At 47.3% G+C, this 22,050-nt stretch overlaps 1 protein-coding gene across 1 annotated transcript; it reads right to left on the bottom strand.

The window, feature by feature from the left end:
• Window positions 1-15,623: 15,623 nt before the first annotated feature.
• amer2 (APC membrane recruitment protein 2) lies at window positions 15,624-20,347 on the bottom strand. The gene has a single exon (XM_052054902.1). The coding sequence runs from the start codon at window positions 19,657-19,659 to the stop codon at window positions 17,647-17,649; it is 2,013 nt and encodes a 670-aa protein (XP_051910862.1). The 5' UTR covers window positions 19,660-20,347; the 3' UTR covers window positions 15,624-17,646.
• Window positions 20,348-22,050: the final 1,703 nt, after the last annotated feature.

The following is a 22,050-nucleotide window of genomic DNA, read 5'->3' as shown; positions in this document are numbered from 1 at the left end:
TAGGCTCCAGCACCCCCGCGACCCTAGTGAGGATCAAGCGGCTCGGAAAATGAATGAATGAATGAAAATAAAAATGTTGTATTTCTGTGTAAAAATCAGGAGAGAGGGAAGTTCCATTTTGATGCATATGTATGAGCCTGCGTCACAAATACACTTGATAATAAGGCAAATATTTCACGGCGCACATGACGGATATCAATGCATCATATTCGGCGATCAGAGTTAAACGCCTTGTTTGCTGATGCCGTTCCACAATATCCAACAATACTGACCCCCACCCTCCCGGCTTTCCAAGCTCCCCCCAACCTGCTCCCCCGACCAGTCTCGCCTTTCCTCCAATGAGCAGCGGCCTCGGAGAGGCCAAATACTTTGTCACACACTGGCCTCTATTGGCTGACTCCAATCAGCAACACAACCACGGTTGAATTTTTTTACCTGCGCTTATTTTTCTGTTCAAAATGGATTCTTTGACAAGATTTTTTTTTCTGTCCGTATCATAAAGAAAATAACAGACAAAATGATTGAAGGATTTCGCACAATTGCGCATTTGTTTTGTGAAGAGGTGCTTCCTTCACATTCCTGACTGAAATGCTGCAATTGTTTTCATTTATTTTCCCTTTGTCCATCTCCTCCGCCCCCCCACCCTTTTGCACCCAGACAGAAAAATTTGTCCAGGTCTGAGGGTATGAATATCCCCCGTTAGAAACATGGAAATTGACTCCAACAGTAATATCCCTCAATTAACGTGGGGAGTTTTCATTTTCCAGGGAGAAACAGCCCGTCGGCGCATTTCTTGCAGCTAAAGACATGATTACACTTAAGCCCCTGTAGTTAGCTGCATTCAATTTCCACACGCACAGCACAAGGTCACAACTGAGCAACGCTAAAATGGAGGACGGAGGAATTTCGACACAGGATAGCGTAACCGCAATTTTCAAGCGCAGGGCGGCTGACCGGGATCCATTTCACTTGTTAGAAAGTCCTTCCATAATAAGATGTGTGGAAAAAATTTAGGGCAATTGTGTTTTGGGGTTGTTTTATTTTTTTTTATCCATAGCATTTTGGTGTTAGTTTTTTTTTTTAATAGTTCTTTTGAGGCTTTATTCATTTTCCGATATGTAAATGCACAAATTATTTGCTCTTGCGGTCTGCATATGGCCTGCACCCCCCCTGTGTCCCCGACACATGTTCTCGGACCAGAATAAAAGGCGTCTTTTCACCGACTCATTCAAATAAAGATTTCAAAAGGTTCTCTCAACTTCTTCGACAAACAGCGCCGCCCTTTACCGAGCAAAAGACGTGAAAACATCATCTGCACAAGACCACATTTGCCAAATTTGACTATATTAGTCTTGACTGAAACGATTATTTTTTTAAGACACTTTTCATGTGCCGCCCAGCTAAAAAAAAAAAGTAAGAAAGACAATAGCAGAGTGGTGAGACCGCATCCGTCATCACGCATGAACGCATTTATCGTCGCTCTGAACAAAAACATCAAACGTATACATCAATGTCGTCATTTATTTGGTTTGCTCTGACAGCTTTTCAGGAGTTACTCTTCCTTATGCAAAGGAGCAGAGTCTCTCCTCCTGCTGAAGTGATTTGAACCGCTGAATATAAATGATGAAGAGTGGGTTTGAGGGGGGGTGATTGATAGACCCTCCCACTTGCCGCCCCGCTAGACAGATTGAGATTCAGACAAACAAATGCATCCCTCTTCTTTGTACATTTCTTTTTTGTCTATCTGGCATGCACACCCGCTCCCCTCGGAAATCGAATGGGCAGTTGATCATCCGTCCTCTTATCCAGCCAGTTCAAAAACAACAACAACAACGAAAAAAGTGACATTTCAAGACCAGTCGAGGCCTCAAGTTAAAGCTCTCGCCGAATCCGATTAATAAGAGTCAAATCTGTGCGACCTTATGAAACGTGCTCCGCTCTTGCCATTCGGAACGAAATCCTTGATGACGATACGCCGCTTTGAGAAATTGGGGTCGGGCAGAAGGTCCAGAGGACAATTGCAATAAGTTACTGCGGCCATTTTACATTCCTCAGGGTGTCACCGCTTCTCCACCTCGCCGCCTGACAAGCACCTGTGGAAAATTCCGGCTTAGCCGCAGCCTGCGCGACGTGCCGATTGACAGCGCGGCTCACCTCGGCGTTAGCATACGACGGCGGCGGCCGCGCAATGAAGAAACACGACGAAGAGGGCCATACTCGAGCGCTGGCGACATCCGCAAGAATGAAAAGGGGTGGGGGGTAAAAATGAAATACTCAAAGCCACAGATCAAATGATAGGCTAGAAGGCAGACAAACAGCAAATATGTACAGAAGAACGTTATTTACCGGGGCCGATTCCATCCGTTTGCCTCTCCCCAGTGCCCGTCTGGCCAGGTGTGTGTATGTCACTGTTTGGGAGCTTCCGTGTGCCATTTCTTTCAGACGGGAGACTGGAAATGGGCTAAGAAGCCATTACGCCGGGAGAATCACCCACAGCACCCCGAAATGAGGGGCAGGGGGCCTGTCGGCAAGCAAGGATGTGTGTCCGTTTGTGTGAGCGCGTGTGTGCAGAAAAGGGTCCAGCCAGCCGGTGACCTTCTTCCAATGAACCCCCCCCCCCTCACCCGCATGATTTATTTACTGTGCCCTCATCCAACCTCTCTTTGCACACACAGATACAATAATCAAGTGTTAAAGAGATGAGGCGGAATCTGGGGGGGGGGGGGGGGGGGGGGGGGGCTTTTGTTTTGACTCGGGATCGACAGTAAAGGACAGCCAGGAGAAAATGTCACTTGGTTCAAGGACAACAGATCTGTCAGCGCCATCTTGACGTGTGGCGGCGTCTTATTTTCCCCTCCATTTCGCCGCTCACTTTCGCGCCATCGCCACAGCCAAGATGTCTACCTCGCGCCCTCATCCTTTGCCTTCCCTTCACGCGTCTTGATGAGTGAGGAGAGATGCTACCTCCTTTCTCGCTCTTTCCTTCTCTTTCGTCTTTCTCTCTCTCATTCACTTGCTTTTCTGTCTCCCCCCTCCCCCCCACTTTCTAGTTGTCCGTGTGGCGAGGGCGGGGTTTCGCCGCTGTGGAGGCAGATGAATTCCTGATTGCTGTCTGGTACCACCGTTACCTCTCATTGGTCAGAGGCAAAATCTTGAGAAACAGAAAGAAAACGAGGGTTTCTTACCCCCCCCCCCCCCACACCCCCCCTCTTCATTGGGCGCATATGACCATAATTGCAGCGCTCCTATTTCGCCCCCTTGGTTTCCGTCTCCAAGCAGAGCAGCAGGAGGCTATAATTTGAACCACTGGAGCCAATTATGCAGATTAGCTTGCCCCGGGTTGACCTATGACCTTCTCTCCCATTTACAATTGCGTACAGTATGCAAATTATGCCCGGCTTAAAGAAATGCATTCAAGGGGGTGTCAAAACAGCTTTGGACTAACGCTATAAAACCCCAGAAATGCCTCAGCCGTTACTCTCACACACACACACACGAGCGAAAACAACGGAGCAGACCCTGTTGCGTTCCTCACTTCTGATAACAACGTAAGCCTCCAAATGTAAACGTGACGCTTTTGCAGCGAATTCTCCTCATTCTCTAGTCTCCACCTTCCCGCCATCTCGAGCTCTCTTCAAACTACACTGCCGGCGCAGAGACGGAAGCCGGTCTGTCTAATTAGCCGTGCGGTTTACCTTGGCTCAGTGGGGCCGGCCTGCGTTAGTCGGGTTTAAACAGGGAGATGGACGGCGAAAGCGTCGACTGTAATTAGAGAGCGGCTCACTGAGGGCACCAGCACTGCTGACACAGAGTCTCCGTTCCACCGCACACATGCGCAGATGCAAGCTCCAAATGCACAAAGACAAAAGGCTCGGGCATCAAGTGCTCCCATCCATGACACGGTCACTGCAATCGAGCGCCCCGGTTCACACACTTGGCATGGACTCTCCCGTATTCCCGGGCGCAGTTGTGCGGTTTATTGCAGCAACATGTCCCCAAACGGAGTAGCAATTATGTCCTTTCCCCTCACCTCATCTATTCTTACTGCTTGCTGTTTTTAAACGCCGCCTCTTGCCTTTTACCATAATGCTGTCCCGTGATTTATTACTTCTTTTCTTCACTTTCAGATCCCCCCTTTTTCCATTACCATTGTTAGCTTTGTGGCAAGGGCCTATTTCTATTTAGGACGCACCATATGGCCAACTCGCTAAAGACAACATGCGGCGTCCAAAGTTCAGCTGTTTGTTCGCCGCAAAGTTAACTTCATCAAAGCGAGAAACAAAGAGATGGAGCTAATCAATGAAATTCATTAATGAAAGCTGAAATGCATTTTATTCTTTTCTAATTACACGCATTGTGGCTCATAATTGAGCGGAGGGAGCTGAGATTACTGTGTATTTGTGTGTCGGTTCTGTAGTGTGTGTGCGTGCATTTTTGTACAGTACGTTTGCGTGCGCGCGTGTGTGTGTGTGTGTGTGTGTGTGTGTGTGTGTTTGTGTGCAGCGACGAGGACAGAGAGCCATGCAAAGATGGATGGAAAAAATAAAAGGCAGAGGTAAAAATGAAGCGGTGGGACGTAACGAAGGCATTCTTGCATGGTATTACACTGCCCCCTTACGGTCATAGAGCGAACAGCATTGACTCTCATTCAGCTGAGCTTGTATTGATGAGGAGACCTTTGGTCCTGCATCTCTGAAACGAAGCACATTTACGCAGACCCAACCAAGTAAACTACGTCAAGACGACATGCTCAACTTTGATTTGAGTTTAGAGTTAGATAGTTCTGACTAGAGATTGTCTGACTTTACTGACATCCCCAGGGAAAGCTTTTGGCAGAGAGTTCAACAGCAAAAGACGGCGAGCGTTGTCACCGCAGAGAAACATATGAAGCCGAAATAAAATTGACTTGATGTTTCCCTCTTGATTTCTTTCTTTCCGTTTTATCTGTCAGGAAGAAAAATGCGTTGTTTTGTCGCGAATGCGTGTCAGCACAACAGATTCTTTTGCAAAACGTCGATTGTAGTTGTTGAGATGAGAGCGGAGCGTGACAACGAGTGCGTACTTACAGGTGTCGGTGTTATTATCTGTTGTGACAACACTGCCATCAACAATGAGGTTGAACAACGCTTCCCGTATGTTCGAGCGCACAATCTAAGCTTTAGCTCGAGAATGACACCCAGTGAGATCGCAGAAATCCACCAGGGTCGAACAACCGCATCTGCATTAAAGTTGACACTTTTACGCATCTAAGTAGCCGATTGCATCTGGTTGCGATACCCCCGTTGGGTTCAGTATACTGGACAGAATAAAGATGGATCAATGAAGGAGTTTTTTTGGACTCTGTCCAGAAGAATCCCAACTCCTGTTCATGGTTGAATTTTGATATTTGATACAATCAGTCACTAATACAATGTAAGTACAAGTTTATAAATGAACAGAATTGAATGTCTGGATCTGCGCTGTAGAATTTCTTGCAAACCAACAAAGCGGGATTAAATAAAGAAAGAAAGAATGAAATCACCTCCTCAGCATTGCAGAAAGGAAGCGTGTCTCTGAGTCAGTGCGTGATGGCCGTTGTGCGTGAGGGAGAGGCAATGGCTTCTCATCTAGCTAACCTGAGCTAAGCGCCCCGGAGTAACAAATGTTCCAGCTCTCTGATAGGGCAATTAAAAGCAGCAGGGGCACCACGCTGACGGGCGAGTGTGCCACATCCATCATGAGAAACAATTGGCCCCAATGACTGTGTGTGTGTGTGTGTGTGTGTGCATGCAAGCCAAGGCTACTTAAGCTTTTCCATTGTGTAGGTTGCACACGAGATGGTCTGTGAGTGGTTGCTTTTCCATTGGCCCTGACATTGCTGACATATGATTGGACGAGGGATGCAGGCTTGTTCTTGTGGCTTAGCGGAGTCGGATTGAAGTTATCGGATGCTTGAACTATTCGGTTTACTTGCAGGCAATCGATTTTATTTGGACACTTTTCAATATTTCAAAAGGTGATTTCAACTGCCATTTTCAGCCATACATGGGAGACATTCGCATAAGATTCAATGTCGCCTTCCGCGGCTTTCACAGATAGAATGATGACGAATCTGAAATTAATGCACTTGATCACCCTTAAAAAAAAAACTGTCACTATAAGCGGATAAGTCCTTATTCTAGGACTTGAGCGAGAAGAGAATTTGTTTCATGAAAAATAAACAGAAAGCCTATACCAACTAATTTGACAAGTTTTATGTGTCTCTTTGGTATGCAAAATATGGACTATATTTAAATAAAGAAAAAAAAAGTTTTCCAGATATGCGTCGCAATGAAGCATCAAAGTGGAGCCTTATTCTTAGCTGTTGATTGTCTAAGAGCATAATTAATACGGCGGCTAATCCAACATGCCATCTCGCCAACCCAGAAACGTCCAATCAAATTGAACGTTTCCAAAGAGTCCACAGCCGAGCAGCTTTGAGAGCCACCGAGCGTGACACTATTAACTCCAAAAACACTTGGAATTAATCACGAGAGGGGGGAAAGTTGTGATTTCTCACAGGCTTTTTGTTTAGTTAATTCCCAGTTGACAGCAAAGTGCTCCGCTTGCCCGGAGAAACTTCCTGGCGCCACAAAGATTTAGACTTTTTATCCCTAATTAAGGCAGCTTATTTGCATAGCTCACCAAGTCATAATATATGCTAATGTACATTTACATTGGAGATTGCTGCCTGGGCACTTCATGTGCGTGGCCTAAATACGTCCATAAATACATGCTCATGGTATTTTAAGCCTTGATCGTCCATCTTTTGCTCTGTTCAATTCGACCGCCACACGTGTGCATATATATATTTAAGAGTTGTTTGAGTTTGAAATAGCACCATGAAAAGAGAGAGCATTACGCCATTACTCGAATAACAAAAGGCTCAGTGTATCAAACTAAAATCAAATAAATAATAGTCCAGAAAAATTAACCAAAGTCTGCAAGTTTGTTTGAATAAATCCATATGGAGCCTCTCCAAATTGGTCTCGGACAATGAAATTGGGCAAGTTGAAAATCATCAGCGGCAGCGCCATACGCGTTTCAAGAAATGCATTAGTAGCAAATGGTGATGTATTCTGCGCCCTTTCGGTTGAAGGCAATCATTTTTACACGAGGCGAGCAAATTGGTGGAAAAATCTATAAAAAAAAGAAAAAGAGCTACCTTTTCTAAATTAAAAAGGGGGCAGCGGAGAATTGCAGGTTGCTGATACTAATTGACGCATTCTATTCCTCCCTCGGCTTGGATTGTGGCTGCAGTGAATTGCGTGCGAGGTCTAGGATCTTTCACTTCTCTCGGGTCATTTGCAAGCCTCACTTATCCTTCCAGCGAGTGATTTTCATTTGGCTCGGAGTGCTTTTGAGGGAAGAATATCACCCGATGAGGTCAACCTAAAAAAAAAAAATTAAAAAACATGAGCCTAAGAATTCCATGCGCTTCGCATGCATATGAAGTGCAGTGACGGAAAACAAGCTGGGCTCTCCGTATTAGCTTTTCATACAATGAGAAAGAGTCACGGATGCCGAGGCAAATGTTTCCACGTGACAACAATATGCACTTTTCTTTCAATCATAGCTCGCGTGAGAGTGCTTTTCTTGTAACGCGGGCAAAAATGGCGATTTTAATTCTTCTTTTACATCTTTGTACAATAGTGCAGGTAAATTGTCAGAGGCCGTTCTGGTCACCGCGACAAATTGATGTTCCAACCTGGCCGTAATTGACCGTGACCGTCCTACGGCCCTCGCCACCCCGCAGCGACGGTGTCTTCTAATTAACTCCGGAGGCTCCGGCAGCATGGTGCCACCTCCATCTGGGCCCCACTTGAAAGGAGCTGCGCATCCCGAGGGCTCCCATCGGGCCCGCTACTCGCCGGACGTGTCTCTCTCTTTGGCACCACCGTTTTCTTTCTGATCAAGCTCGGGAAAGTCAACAAGAGACAGTGTCGTGTGGAGGGAGAGACAAAGTTTGGGGGCAAACGAACAGAGGCCAACTATAGGACAAAGAAAGAGAGCGAGAGAGAGAGAGATTTTTCATTCCAACTGTCCCGGCTTGATCATGTTGGGTGAAAGGTAGAGCGCAACTTGTGTTTTCGTACTATGACAATTGTGCAAGGCTCGGCTCATTCTGGGACCTCTCTACTTGCAAATAGAGGTCGGCCTACTGGTATATTCCAATGGATCACAATTTTGATCCGAACTCGAATGTCGACGGCCGATTTAACGGCGCGGTGCAAAAGGCAAGGAAAATCCAGTCGAAAGGCAGGCTTCCATTCGATAGCTCAAGCGAATCATCGAGGGCGTCTGGCCTCGCTCATGGCGTCACCCCGCCGAGAACGTCTTCTTGTTGACCTTTGGGCGCCGCCTGCTCGTGGACGAGGGCCCGCCGTGCTCCGTTTCCACCCGCTCGTCGGGTTAAGCGCGTCACTTTGCTCCGTGAGGTCATTTAGGAGAGCTTGAAGTGGCTGGGAGCCGGCGTGTATGGACATGTGGCGGGATTAAGGATGGAAGAAAGGTTGCGTGCCGTGTTTGGGGTGAGTTGTGGAGTAGTTGGAGCTTGATTGAGTGGCCCCGCAGCACTTGGAGTTTGGGTGAAATCAATACACATTTATTCTTTTGAGGGTCTCGCTTCAAGCCTTTTATGTCCCATCCAGTCGCAAATGGAGAAAGTCGTTGCGTTTTTGCCCCCTTTTCACCGTCTTAGCGATCTCTTTGACACTTTAGGGTCTTAGTTAAAAAGGAGCAAGTGGCAGTCGCCCGCTGCGTTTGCGCTATCTTTTCTTTCCTCGGGTAAAAATGAGCGTGTTTGCGAGGTGGATGGCGAATCAGCGTCTGTCTCCGATTCTCTGTGTGGGGCGCATGGTCCCGCCAAGGGGTGGCTGACAAGAAGACGACTCGCGCTTACCACATACCGAGACCGCCACTCTCCTTTAATCTCGCACATCCGCTTTTACGTTCACCCTCCGTCTAAATTTCTCTTTAACTATGACATGCAAAAGCGCTCCCGCCCATCCAAACCGCTCAGCTAATCCGTCAGCGGCTCTTTTGGGGTGTCGTGCTGTTTTTGGGGGGGGGGTCTTTTTTTTGACATGAGGATTTAGCAACATAATGGCGAGCAAACACCTGTCCAATTAGCCTGATTGCGACGCACCTCACTCGACGAGACGGATCCCGCCGAGAGGCGCGGAGATTTAGCACAACAGGCCAAATACGTCTACTCTTGCGTGATGTTGTTGCAGTTTGGTGTCCTTCTATAAATCCAGGTTTAGTGGGGGGAATTCAAGAGTCAGCTGTCAGCAAAGGACAAAAGTCTGTAAAAAAAAAAAAGGTTACGAATTATAGCTTGCACACGGTATGTGGTAGGGTTGAATTCAAACTGTCTAAACTGAAGTAGGCGGCCCGGTAGCCCAGTGGTTAGCACGTCGGCTTCACAGTGCAGAGGTACCAGTTCGATTCTAGCTCCGGCCTCCCTGTGTGGAGTTTGCATGTTCTCCCCGGGCCTGCGTGGGTTTTCTCCGGGTGCTCCGGTTTCCTCCCACATTCCAAAAACATGCATGCATTGAACACTCTAAATTGTCCCTAGGTGTGAGTGTGAGTGCGAATGGTTGTTCGTCTCTGTGTGCCCTGCGATTGGCTGGCAACCGATTCAGGGTGTCCCCCGCCTACTGCCCGGAGACAGCTGGAGTGGGCTCCAGCACCCCCCGCGTTCCTAGTGAGGATCAAGCGGCTCGGAAGATGAATGAATGATGAATGGAATATCCCATTGTAAACTGCCACGCATGGACAACTTTCTGCCGTCAATAAAAGACATTACAATGACAAATACTGTCGTCGTTTTCTCCTCGTTCCAAATGTGGGCTTCTCTGAGTTTCACTCCTTTTTTTTTTTATCTATGCTCGTGTATTTCCAGTGGGTAGGCGCAACAAATATTTCCTGTACTCAAAAAACCAAGATTCCTAAAATAATCATTTGTGGTAAAGCCTAGGTGAATTTATATATATATATATTTTTAATGGTATAGCCTACGCAGACTGTGTCGGTACTCAACACGGAGCGATCTTTTTCCACGTGACATCCATAATACATGCCACGGAATGCAGAAAATGAAACCTGAATGAGAAAAGTGTGTGTGTCTGCGTGTGTATTTGTGTACGTGTGGGCCCTTCCAAGTCAACCTCCTGCCACGCTCTTGCCACCCCAGATGAAACTGTCTAGGACCGCCAGTGGGTACTGCGCTCGCACGTGTCTGTGTGTGTGTGTGTCTGTGTGTGTGTGTGTGTGAGAGAGAGAGTAGGATAATTAGAAAGAGGGAGGGTGGGAGTGATCAAAGGAGGCACTTTACACTTTCTTGTACAGTCGTGTGTTTGTGCCTGTGTGCGCGATATGTGTGTGTGTATGTGTGTGTGTGTGTGCGTGTCCTCCAAGCTTTGATGCAGTAAGCTTGGTGGGTTAATGTACTACGGATAAAAATACTACACCATGTAATCTGGCATTTATCCCTCGAGAGCAGAAACCGAAATATGACACATGTCAAGAGCAGCAGACGGTGGGGGTGGGGGGGGGGGGGGAGCAAGTGAATGAGAAGAAGAGTAATGCAGGTAAAGAGGCACCATCTTGTTCAACGTTGCCTGCTTACGTTACAACATAACAAAACTAATATAAGTGTCTTACAAGGAGACCTACAGTACTTAAGAGACGCCAAAAAAGAGTCGAACCTCGTGACAACATAACTCGAGGGACATAACGAATCTATTCTAACGCTATATGACGGTGCTTCGTTGAAACCATTTCCAACAAAATGGCCGCCCACTACGATGGATGTATCGATACCGATTGGCAGATACTGACTACATGAAATAGAACTCGCGAGTTAATTGTTTTTGGTGAGTCAAATTAAATAATTCCCAATGCATACCGAATTGGAAGGTTGTGTTTTATGGTTGTACCGTATTATTCAACTTGCGTGCGCGCTTTAAATACAATACACATAAAAACCAAAATTTACAAATGTGAATTTTCAAATGAAAGTATTTGGTCCGTTTTTAAATCATACTTTTTTTAATATTGTCTCTTACAAACCAACGTAACCACGTGTAGAGGAGATACTTTGGGACACGTTTCTTATCCGGTAACTCATTATATACCACACGTTATTTCGCATTTCGTCTTTTAAAAGGACGTCTCAAAATAAATGAGCCAAAAAAATGGTGCGGTGGGAAGAACTTGTCTGAATGAAGACTGAAATCGTCTTTGTGTGTGGGTGTTTGGCGGACGCAAAAGAAGCCCGGTGACGGTCTGAGACATATCCAGTACGTGCAGGAGGAAGTTTAGCCTGAAGAACGTGTGTCGGAGGACCCTAATTGTGCACTTCTTTCTTTCTTCTCCTCTCTGACATCACCTGGGTGCCAATTGGGAACATGCCAGCTCCACGTCACTTTGGAAACGCGAGTAAGAGTTGATGCTTGGCATTTTTCTCTTCCCCGGCTTTTCATCCTCTAAGCAGGTATGATACATGTCCAACTTTTTTCGCACAGCTCAAGTTGCCATCTCAGCCTCTTCTTAACCACCGCGAGTGGGCATAGCCTGGAGGCTGGAGTAGCAACCAAACTGCCGGATCAATTGTCCGACAGGGAGGGAGAAGCTGTGCGAGGTTTCGAAAGGAACTCGGGCCTATTGTGTGATTACTGTGCGAACAGTGGACCGCGTTGTCTGGACCGAGCGCGAGTGAACGTACTTACATTTTGAGTATGCGCAGCACCTATACTTGCTCATGCCATTAAATCTTTGAATTGTGATGACAATGTGCTTTATTTTAATCATGTATTGCTCCAAAATCAACACTTTTATCGAGGTGCATCTGTGGCTCCTGGGATATGCATAATAAGAGAATGAAAATGTGCTTGTTTGGGGAATGCTTTTGGCAAAAAATGTTGGTTGAGCTTGAAATTCAAGCACCACTAACACTGTGAAAATAACGGACGAAAGGACCGTACGGCAGGATCCCGGCCGACTTGTTTCACTTGAGAGCTGCATTTATACGTATCATCTATCAGTTGTACCTCCGGGATGCGGGTTATAAAAGCTGAATATATCCAGAAACAGATTTTGGCAATGAGAAGCAGGTGGAGTGAACAGTGAATGCTCCACGCGCACACAGCCGCACACACACGCACACACACACACACACCCGCACACACACGCATGCACGCACTCTGACATGCATGCAACTGCTTTGTTCCCCAGGGTAAAGCCGTCAAAAGCACTCTGATTTTGAATTAGCACTGATTGGCTGTCATTTGCAGCATGGCCCATGCAGCTGAGACCACTCAAAACTACACACACACACACACACACACACACGCATCCTGTTTCTGTGAACTGCTGAGTTCTCCAGGCTCTGTGGCTGTTTTAAGAGCAGCGGTAGAGGATGACTGTGTGTGTGTGTGTGTGTGCGTGTGTGTGCATGACCATTTGCAAATCTGTCTCTGTGACTGCTGTGGTTGTGAACACACACACACACACACACACACACACACAGGCATGCACAAAAATCATATTTTGGGGAAAGGCGCGGGGGTGTGCATACTTTGTTGAGCCCTGTTTCTATTTTACATGAAATAGTGATCTGAAAATGTAAGACATTTTGATGTTAGCAAATTTAAAAATGTACAAAAAGCTGACTGTTAAAAGCAGGGGTGTCCAAAGTCGGTCCTCGCGGCCTGGAGGCCCACGTCCTGCCTGTTTTGCAGCTCCCCAAGGAGCAACGGCACCTGATTCAAATCATCAGGATTGTTCCAATGCTGCTTCAGAGCTGTCTGATGATCTGATCATCTGAATCAGGTGCGTTGCAGCCGGGAGAGCAGGAAAACAGGCAGAGACGGTGACCCTCCAGGCCCGGAGCTGGACATGCTTAAAGGGAGAACATTCATTGTTGCCGAGCACTGTAGCCTCTCTCTGCTTGCAAATGTGTCTCAATAAGCGTATGCCTCCCCATGCCTGTACCGTAGGAGTACCAGAAATTAACATAAAAGCAAACGGGGGAGTAACAAATGAAATTAGATTCAGCTTTTCACTCCAATTCCATCTATCGAGGCCTCCCAGATCAAGTTCTTGTACAAATAGCAGTCCATTTGCGCAAAAGTATGTGGTTAACAATAGAGAGGCACGGCAGTGTGTGTGTGTGTGTGTGTGTGTGTGTGTGTGTGTGTGTGTGTGTGTGTGTGTGTGTGTGTGTGTGTGTGTGTGTGTGTGTGTGTGTGTGTGAGAGAGACTTTCCAACTACAGTATAGGACCCCCGCTAATTTAAAGGATGGTGCATGAGCGCATTCTAGTGGTGAGATGGAAGATGACAACCCAGTGCAGTACTGTATAAGGTACTTTGACCCTGCATTTGGTTCTATTGATTGAAATCCTTCACTGAAAGAGGTTAAGACACAAAAAAAATATATATATGTATATATATTTTTTTTTTCACTAATGAAGGGTTTGGTGAATGTGCATGTGAACTGGTTTGGTTCTGTCCCTCTAACAAGGTGAAGAACCACTGATCTATTGTTTTGTATGTGTCGTCCTGCAGTGTGCCTTCAATCCTGTTTGTCTTGATTGAGAATTCGGACCAGGTGTTGCCTGTTCAGCACCGCCTGATTGCTGCTACTTATTTGTCATCTGTTTACCTCTTTGTTTAGAGGTGGTCGGGTTTGAATTAGTGCTTTTAGTTTGCTGGCCTTTTGTCCCTTTGAAGTCAATTAAAGTGCTCCCCATGAACTTAATCCACCTGATGTTTCTGGAGTTTTGGGGAGTGCGAGGGTTCACTGTGGCATGTTGAGAGATATTCTCCAGTGTGCTTCAGTCAGAGATGTGCTGCTACGTTTTTTTAGGGTAGTGCAGATTCAACCTTTGACTTAACGGTGTCAGTTATGCACCTTCATGAAATGTAAGCCCTCTGGGTGGAGCGACACACTTTCAAAAATGAAATATTGCAATACCTGCACTCACCACTTGATGACAGTAATGCTCTACTCCAGGGGTGTCAAACTCAGGTCCTGGAGGGCCACTGGCCTGCATGTTTTCCAAGTCTCGCTGTTGCAACACACCTGATTGAAATGATCAGATCATCAGCAAGCTCTGTGCAAGCCTGACATTGAACCTGTTCATTTGAATCAGGTGTGTTGCAACAGGGAGATTTGGAAAACATGCAGGACAGCGGCCCTCCAGGAACTGAGTTTGACACCTATGTTCTAAATGCACCACAGGACCACAGGCTTTTATCGCTTATTTGCAATGAAACAAAAATGTTGAAGACATTCAAGTACAAACTGTCTCTGCAAGTCTGCAAAATGGAGAAAACGAATTCGGTGCCAACGACTCGAGTTTGTAACTTGCCAAGAAAATGTTGCACAAAGCATGCACTTCCGCACCGCTTCCGCTAGAGAGCGCCGTTTCACACAACATAGAGGCTGTATTTTGTTTTAATTTGGGGTACAATTAATGAGTGGTCTGCATTAAATATCAACTTTTTTGCTTCTTGGAAGATAATAGCAATCTCAAACTAACTGTGCATTTAACACACCTGTGCTAATTTGTGCCTTTTGTAGGCCTACTACAGTGTACGTTGTATTTCCTTCTAAATAAAATACATCTTTGTGAGTGTGAGATGAAAAAAAGCACGAATAAATGACAATTAGTGCAATCAGATGAAACGATGAGCAAGGAAGCGACTCAAAGAAAACCAGTTTGGCGGCTTATCTCACGCCACTTTTGACTTGACAAAGTCACAAGCAAATGTGTCGATGAATTATTGACCAGTGGGTGTGTTACCGCACGACGCCCGAGAGCCTCTCCAATAACAGCTGTCACGCAGCGTGACAGCTGCCAGCACAAGGCTGAAACAGCGTTTCGCAGCCCTCTCCCTTCCCAGCCCCTTCTTTTCATTGGTTGACCTACTACAGTTACCATGGGAACCGACGTGGAGGAACTGCCATGCGAGATTTGATCTAGAGTTTTTGAATTGTACAAAGACACGCGTCGGCTCTTACTTCTGGGGAAGGTACATAAACTGAGATATTGTTTTCAATTGCGTGAGAGCCTTTATATGTACCTGTAACCAAACTTTGGGCCCCAAACAAAACCCACAACGAGAGCGCATCATGCTAGCCTAGAATGACGGGACGCGGCTGGTGTGCAAGCACGCCGCACGTATCGTCACTCCAGTTTTGAGCTGATGGGCCTTCTCCAAGCGAGTGTTCTTTGTCTTACGTAAGCTTTTTTACATAAACCTCAGAGAGGGAGTGAGGTGAGGGAGGCAGAGAGGGAGGGATTGCTGCGGCATTACAAAAGGGATTTGCACTGCACCAATTCTTCCTCCCGCCCCAACAAGAGAGGAACTTTTTAACACTGGCATCCGTCATTGGATCCATATTCATGAGTCACACGGTCAATAGGCACATCAATCTGCCGTTTAGATTGCCGTTATAAAGCCTTATGAAGCAAATCGAGCAGGAAGTGTGAGGCCATGACGTGACCTGAGGGATCCGTGAACAAATGCCCGCCGAGGTTTTTGCCACTACAGGAAACGAGGAGACCCTGACAGAAACAAGGGGAAACGTGCATTCCGACAAACACATTTATTTGTTAAATACGGAACGCGGAAAAGGTTTCAGGCCGCTGCCTGACAGATGGTCCAACGGAATAAAGCAGAAACTTAAAGTCCTTTTCATTGTAGAGGATGATCGCACATTGGGGCACAAGAGTAACGAAAGTGGACAGAAAAGCAGATAATGCCGTGGAACTGACTTGTTTTCCCGTATTTCATACGGGCGATGGTGCAAACGGTCTCTCGGATGATACCCGACATAACATTAGAACACAACAAAATGGCTTAACGTACAGACTGAATAGTAATTGCTCATTTTGAAGAAACAGTTGCTGTGGCCTTGAAGGAGGGAAATTTTGCCTCCTTTGAGGATAAATAACGGAGCTTAACGTAAGTTTAAATATTTTAAAAAACACAAAAAAACTACCAGGCTACCGGCATTATCCAAACTGTCACCACCCTTTCCCAACAAGTCTCACACACACACACATGCACACACACACATGCGTCGTGGATCAATAATCGCAAGTGTGACGGAAGTGTTACTCCCACTTTGTTGTTGGGAGCAGAGAAACTGCGCACAGACCAAAATGGCTTTGCATATAAAAGTCCCCTCTGTTTGACGGAGGGCTGAGAAAATACCTGATCCGCGTCACCATTAAAATACATTTTGGGGCTCTTCATGTTTGGAACAAGATTGCTGATTGGCAGGCGTTACAGGCTGGGTTTAAAAACTGTACAGTCATCTGCTTTGCTCCTGTAAAATCCTGTCGACGCACACAAAAATAGATACTAATCCTTGATCTACAAAGATGTCAAGCTACATTCACTTTTCATACACAGCTGAAATCGCGAGCCCCCTCATTTCCACCATTTTGCTTTTTTTTAGCACGACACCACCGCTTTTCAATCAGCGAAATGGTCACTTTCAACTTCATTGACGGAATTTCACCGTTTGCGTTTTCCGGATTGGGAGGCAGGCATAGTCTGGAAGAAATCATTCTCCTCTTTAAATCATTTCAAAGGAGTCTCTGAGCATTTCTTTAAACTGCAAAGGACGGATTAGAAAACTGGAGCAGCCATAGTTTGAATCAGTGCAGTGGGAGGAAGCATATAAAAAAATCGTTTGAAAGAAAAGCGCGACGTTGAGATATGTTCTTTTTGCACGTGTTCTTAGAAAAGGAAAGTCCTGCTATTACAAATTTTGTGCGTGTGCATGTGAGTGTGTGTGCGTTCCCTGACATTTGTGCTCTGCAGCCCTGAATGCAGAGGGAGTAAAGTACAATACCAGTTTTAATGCCTTATGATTTCCATATCGCCCACACCCCCTCAAAGAAAAAGACACAGTAACCCTTTTTCCAAAAAGATTTGTGTGTCCGACTTCCCACGATGCCATCAGTGCTCAGGAAAGTTGTAATGTCAAGCTGGAGTCCTCCAAAGCTGAAGTCGTTGCATGCAAAGTGCCAAAGTGTGTGACCTTTTGTGCCCCGTGTATGGCTTGTCAAATAGAGACGTCATCGAAAGCCTTCAAATGTCTGTGCTCTCTTTTTGTGGTTGCACATGCAAATGTGTACTCAGGGTGCAAATCCATGGTGGAAGAAAAAAAAAATTCAGTCTGTTTGGAGGAGAGATACTTTGGCTCTAAAGTGGGACAATTTAAAGGTCGTTTTGATATGGTTGAGATAAGAAAATTGATTTCAATGTGTTACTTGGTAGAAGATTTTTATATTAAAAAAAGTAGCTTATTTTGGCAGGATGTACTCTTGAGATGAAGCTTTGAAATCCTCCAACTCACAGGTAGGCCTTTTTGCAGGTAGTTGAAAAGTTGAACTTTTCCGAGCTCGTGGATTGTCAAGGGTCAACGTTGAAGTTTCAGCGAGCGCTCGAATACGATCCGGGTTTGTTGGAGTCTCCCGGTGACTTTTCTCAGGCGAACAAGCCGGCGCCATTCGATTGTATCCGGAAAACCTTTGGCTCTGTAAAAACAGCACAGAGGGCTCAGCCTCTCAAGTCCATTGAGGCACGGGAAGAAAGAAGAGCTACTTCTTCGCGGCTCCGCTCTTACTGGGGGCCGGTTTGTTTCCAGAGCGACGCACCGGGACCTTGGAGACGGGAATTCTGGTGCGAGCCGGAGGAGGTCCTTGGATCTTCGATTTCGGCAACGATTCCGCCTCCAGGACGGATGAGAGTGCCGATTGGCTCACGGACTGCGTCGGCGTCGTTTGTCTGGCGCTGACCGGGATCTTGGATTCCCGGGGAAGGCTGGCGCTGCCTTTCAGCGAGCGGAAGGAAGAAGACGAGGAGGACGAAGGAGGACTGAGTTTGTATTCGGTTGACAAGGAGGAAGAACTGTTTTGGTCCTCGTCGCCTTCCGGTCCGTCTGGCTCGTTGTAGAGATCATACAGGCGGTCCCCGGAGCAACTGTCACGTGACATATTGTGCTTGTGCCGCTGCCCACTTTCCTCGGGTGTTGCCGTGGGCGTCGCAGAGGGGGTTTCCCAGTATCCTTCGTCGCTGAGTGGCTCTTTGTCTCCGGGCGACGCCGGCTGACGACCGTGCGGTAGGAGGGGTTTGGCCGCTCGACTTCCTGCTCCGCCCGCTACTGGGATCTTACTGAGCCCCAAAGACTTCACCTGGAGCGTCTTACGATCCGCACATCCATTGGCTGAGGGTTGGTGGCAGGTGGTGGAGTTGAGGGTGCGAAGTGGGTAAGCGGAGGTGGGTGTGGTGCAGGAGGGTTGGTGCGATCGGGGCAAAGCCGGGGAGTCGTCCCCGGTTGAAGGGAGCATGTGCCAAAGCCCCTGCATGTCAGCATCGTCCACTCCCTCCGGACTGGCCATTTCCTCTCCGCCGCCCATGTAGGCTACCACCCCGCTGCCCACTGGGGGTGTTTGAGGGCCGGCGGGCACCCGGGTGCGAGCAGGAAGCGAAGCCGGCCCGGAAGATGCCGTGAACAGGGGTTGTGTCAGCGCGCAGGAAAGAGGAACTTTTGACGGGGAGCCACGAGTTGCGCAGCAGGTGACTCCAAGCGGTCTCGCGACACCCCCTGCCACCCCGCCGCCGCCGCTGCTGCTGCTACTGGTACCGCTGCCCCCATTGCCTGCCGTCTCCTCATCCGCATCGGCGATGATATCCCCGCAGCCGGTGAGGGAATCAAAACTCTTGAGGGACGTGACGTCGTTGAAGAGAAGAGAACACAGGCGGTCCACCGAGGGTTCCGAGGGAGGGTCGCCGGCACTGCAACACTCCAAATGGGATGTGGCGAGTGAGGGGGTGAGGCTGGAGACCGAGGCTTTGGTTTTGCTGGGGGCGCCGTGCAAAGGGGAGTCGTTGGGTGTGTAAGGGGAGGAGGAATCTGGCTCGGCAGATGGGCCGGATGGGCCGGCCATTGCGGGCGTCAAGGAAACGCCGGCTGCGTGAGCCACGGACGATTCTTCTTCCGTCTTCTCGCCATCCTCCCGGCGATAATGTCGTGTTGGTTCAAGGGCGAGCGTGACATCCTTTGCCGTTTCGGTGTCTGCGGCGCTGGCGTCCTTCTCTTTCTGAGCTTCCGACTCTTCCGCGTCTCCTTCGTTTGTTTTGTCCTTGCGTCGCCAGCGGATGCTACTGAAAAAGCCCTTCAAGCCCCTCCCTCTGCGCACGAGTCCGCCGCCGTTTTCACTTGACCTGAGACTCCCGCGTCGCAGCAGAGAGAAGAAACTTAGCGATTTACCCAGAGATCTCCCGGTTCCCGTCTCCACAGCGGACAGCCCCTCCCGTCCCTGTCCGTCAGCACCGTGGTTCGACCCGGTGAGCCCATCGTGCGTTTTGCTTCTCACCAGCTCGACGGATAACATCGAACCATTCCCATTGACAGAATTCCCAGTGTCAGAATGGCCGTTGGTCCCGCTCAGCGTGGCCCCTTTGTTCTTGAAGGAGAAGAAGCTGGCCATTCCGGAGCCAGTGCGTCGCTTTCCGAAGAGCTTGAAGGCGGCTTTGTTGATCTTCCCGGTGGGCTGGGGGTCACACGGAGGGGCCGCAGTAGGATCCGCACACTCCGTCTGCAGCTCCATTGTGTGGCTTTACGGCTTCCCGCTCTGGGGTCTCCCACGAGCACTTTGCTACTCCCTTTGGGCTTTCTCTGACTGCACATCCACTCTCCCTCTCTCTCTCTCTCTCTCCACGCTGCTTCCAACAGCTCTTTCGCTCCCACTCTGGCTGTCTTTATTGCCTGCCTGCAGCTTTTCTCTCTCTCTCTCTCTCTCCTGTTCCTCACTGTATCCATGGCAACAGGGTGGGCTAAGCAGCTTTCAACAACGTTGGCAGGGCGCCAGAGTCTGTCCTACACCCCCCTCCCCACCCCACCTTCACAGTCCCCAGGGCACTGTTGCTCCCCCCCCCCAAAAAAAAAACTAGTCATTAGTTTTCAAACCTTACCATCTTTGTTTGTGTCACAGATGAAGATTCTCAATGGTTGCACCAATTTTAGTTACATATAATGAGAAAATTCATCCTTTCCCGAAAAAAGCAGCTGTGTAATTTTGATGACCACTTTAGGAAATTTTAAACCGCTACAATCGTAACGACAGACTCCAGTTCAACTTTATTTCTTCTTCAGATGTTCATTTGTGAGTTCAATGACCCAACTTGTTTCTGAATGCTTTGATGTAAAATTTTCTTCTTTTTTCTTTGTCCCCTGCGTGTCATCCTTCAAGGTGAGAGGTGCCAAAAAAAAAACATGGCGAACACTGTTTTCATAATTTTGCCGGGCGCTCCATCCTCACTTTTTTTTCGTTTTGGGGTTAGGGAGGCACTATGGGAAGTAAACAAAATCCTGTCTTGCCAAAAAGCCTGAATCAGAGGGTCAATGCTGAAATACGCTATGAGCAGGCTAAGCCGGGATATGGATTTAGAGACATTTTTCAGCACTGCTGGGCTCAGAGAAAGAGCTCAGACTAACCTCTTGTACATTTTGAGCAGGCATTCAATATTGACCATATGCTAATGACATTGACCCACAGAGCCAAGGGTCGGGGAGCATCGTGACTGCCGCCTACCTTGGCAATCATTGAGAGAAATTAAAATGTTGTTGTTTAGAGCTTCGTTTTTGTCACCTGGTGTTCTCTTTTCAGGCCTGATCGACTGTGGCTGCTCTTTTTTTTTCCTCCGGTGATTTCACCCAACCCCCCATGAATCTCCCTGATACACCGACCCAATTGTAACCATCCTTCTCGTCCCACCCCTGCTTCTTTTTTTCTCCTCCACCTCATTTTCCTCCTCCTCTGTCACCATGGGCACCACAGGCTCTCCTCTTCCAGCCCACTGCTATCAAACAATGTCTGCATTCATGCACCCCCAAGCATTCAAACACATTTTCCAAGGGCTTCCCCAGAGAGGGGCGAGGAAGCACATCGCTCTCCACCGGGAGGGGTCATCGGCTACCCACACTGCCGCCTGACCGGTCAGGCACAGAACGCGAGTGCTGCTTCTCAGGTAGATGTAATGTTTACTATAGCAAAATGCCCCGCAGCCATGCTGGCACGCAACCTTAGACCTTCAGTGACGTCACAATACAGTACATGAACACAATATAGGCTCGTCAGGCAACACTTAATTTCAGGAGCATTTAAAACCATCAAGTATGCATTCACAATTAAGAGCAGGAAACTAAATTTACAGATATTATCAAAAATAAAAAGATTTAAAAAATAATAAATAAAATGCCACCCAAAGTACGCTGTGTGATCATAAACAAGTCTGTCCAATAAATTGCGCAATGTCGCACCAACCACACAATAACAAAACAAACTATTCTTTGAAAATAAAATGAACAGATCATTTGCATTTTGAGAATAGGCTATACAACAGCAAATAATTGAAAATGTTGAGCAGCTGAGATTGAACGAATTTTAGTGCACGAAGCTGACTACAATGTGCCATTATACATTGCAGGTGTGTTTGTTTGTTTGTTTGTTTATTTGACGTGATATTTTTACAACTTAAAAGGGTCATTTAATTTCCTGACCATTAATACTAACGAAATAAAATAACAAGAAGAAATGTCAAACAAAATGCATTTACTCACCAATGTAGTGCCTGTTCACTGAGCTGCAGATCTACGCGAGTGTCCCCAAACGTTTTGAAACGCACCGTAGCTTGCAAGTGCCCAGCCGTGCTCTGACGTTTCCTTGCTGCCTTGGTAAAACAACTTCAATTGGTAAATCCAGTGGAAGGTCCGTCTTGAAAATTGCGTGGAAAGTAGTCCTGCAAACAAATCAACGTCTTCTCCGTCGACCATATTGGGTCAAAATGCAGCAACAGCGCCCCCTAGCAGGTGCTAATCCAATCACCCGAACGCGCACGTCCAGTGTCGACGTAAGCCCTTCCAGCTGGCCCTGGTACGCAGACTATAGTTTACCTGGCAACACAAGCTATCTGAAATATGATTATTTAAAAACTCTACC

Source organism: Hippocampus zosterae, chromosome 20 (assembly GCF_025434085.1).
Source record: "Hippocampus zosterae strain Florida chromosome 20, ASM2543408v3, whole genome shotgun sequence".
Lineage (NCBI taxonomy): Eukaryota > Metazoa > Chordata > Actinopteri > Syngnathiformes > Syngnathidae > Hippocampus > Hippocampus zosterae.
Note: the sequence above shows the minus strand (reverse complement) of the source record. Positions and strands in the feature narration are given on the sequence as shown.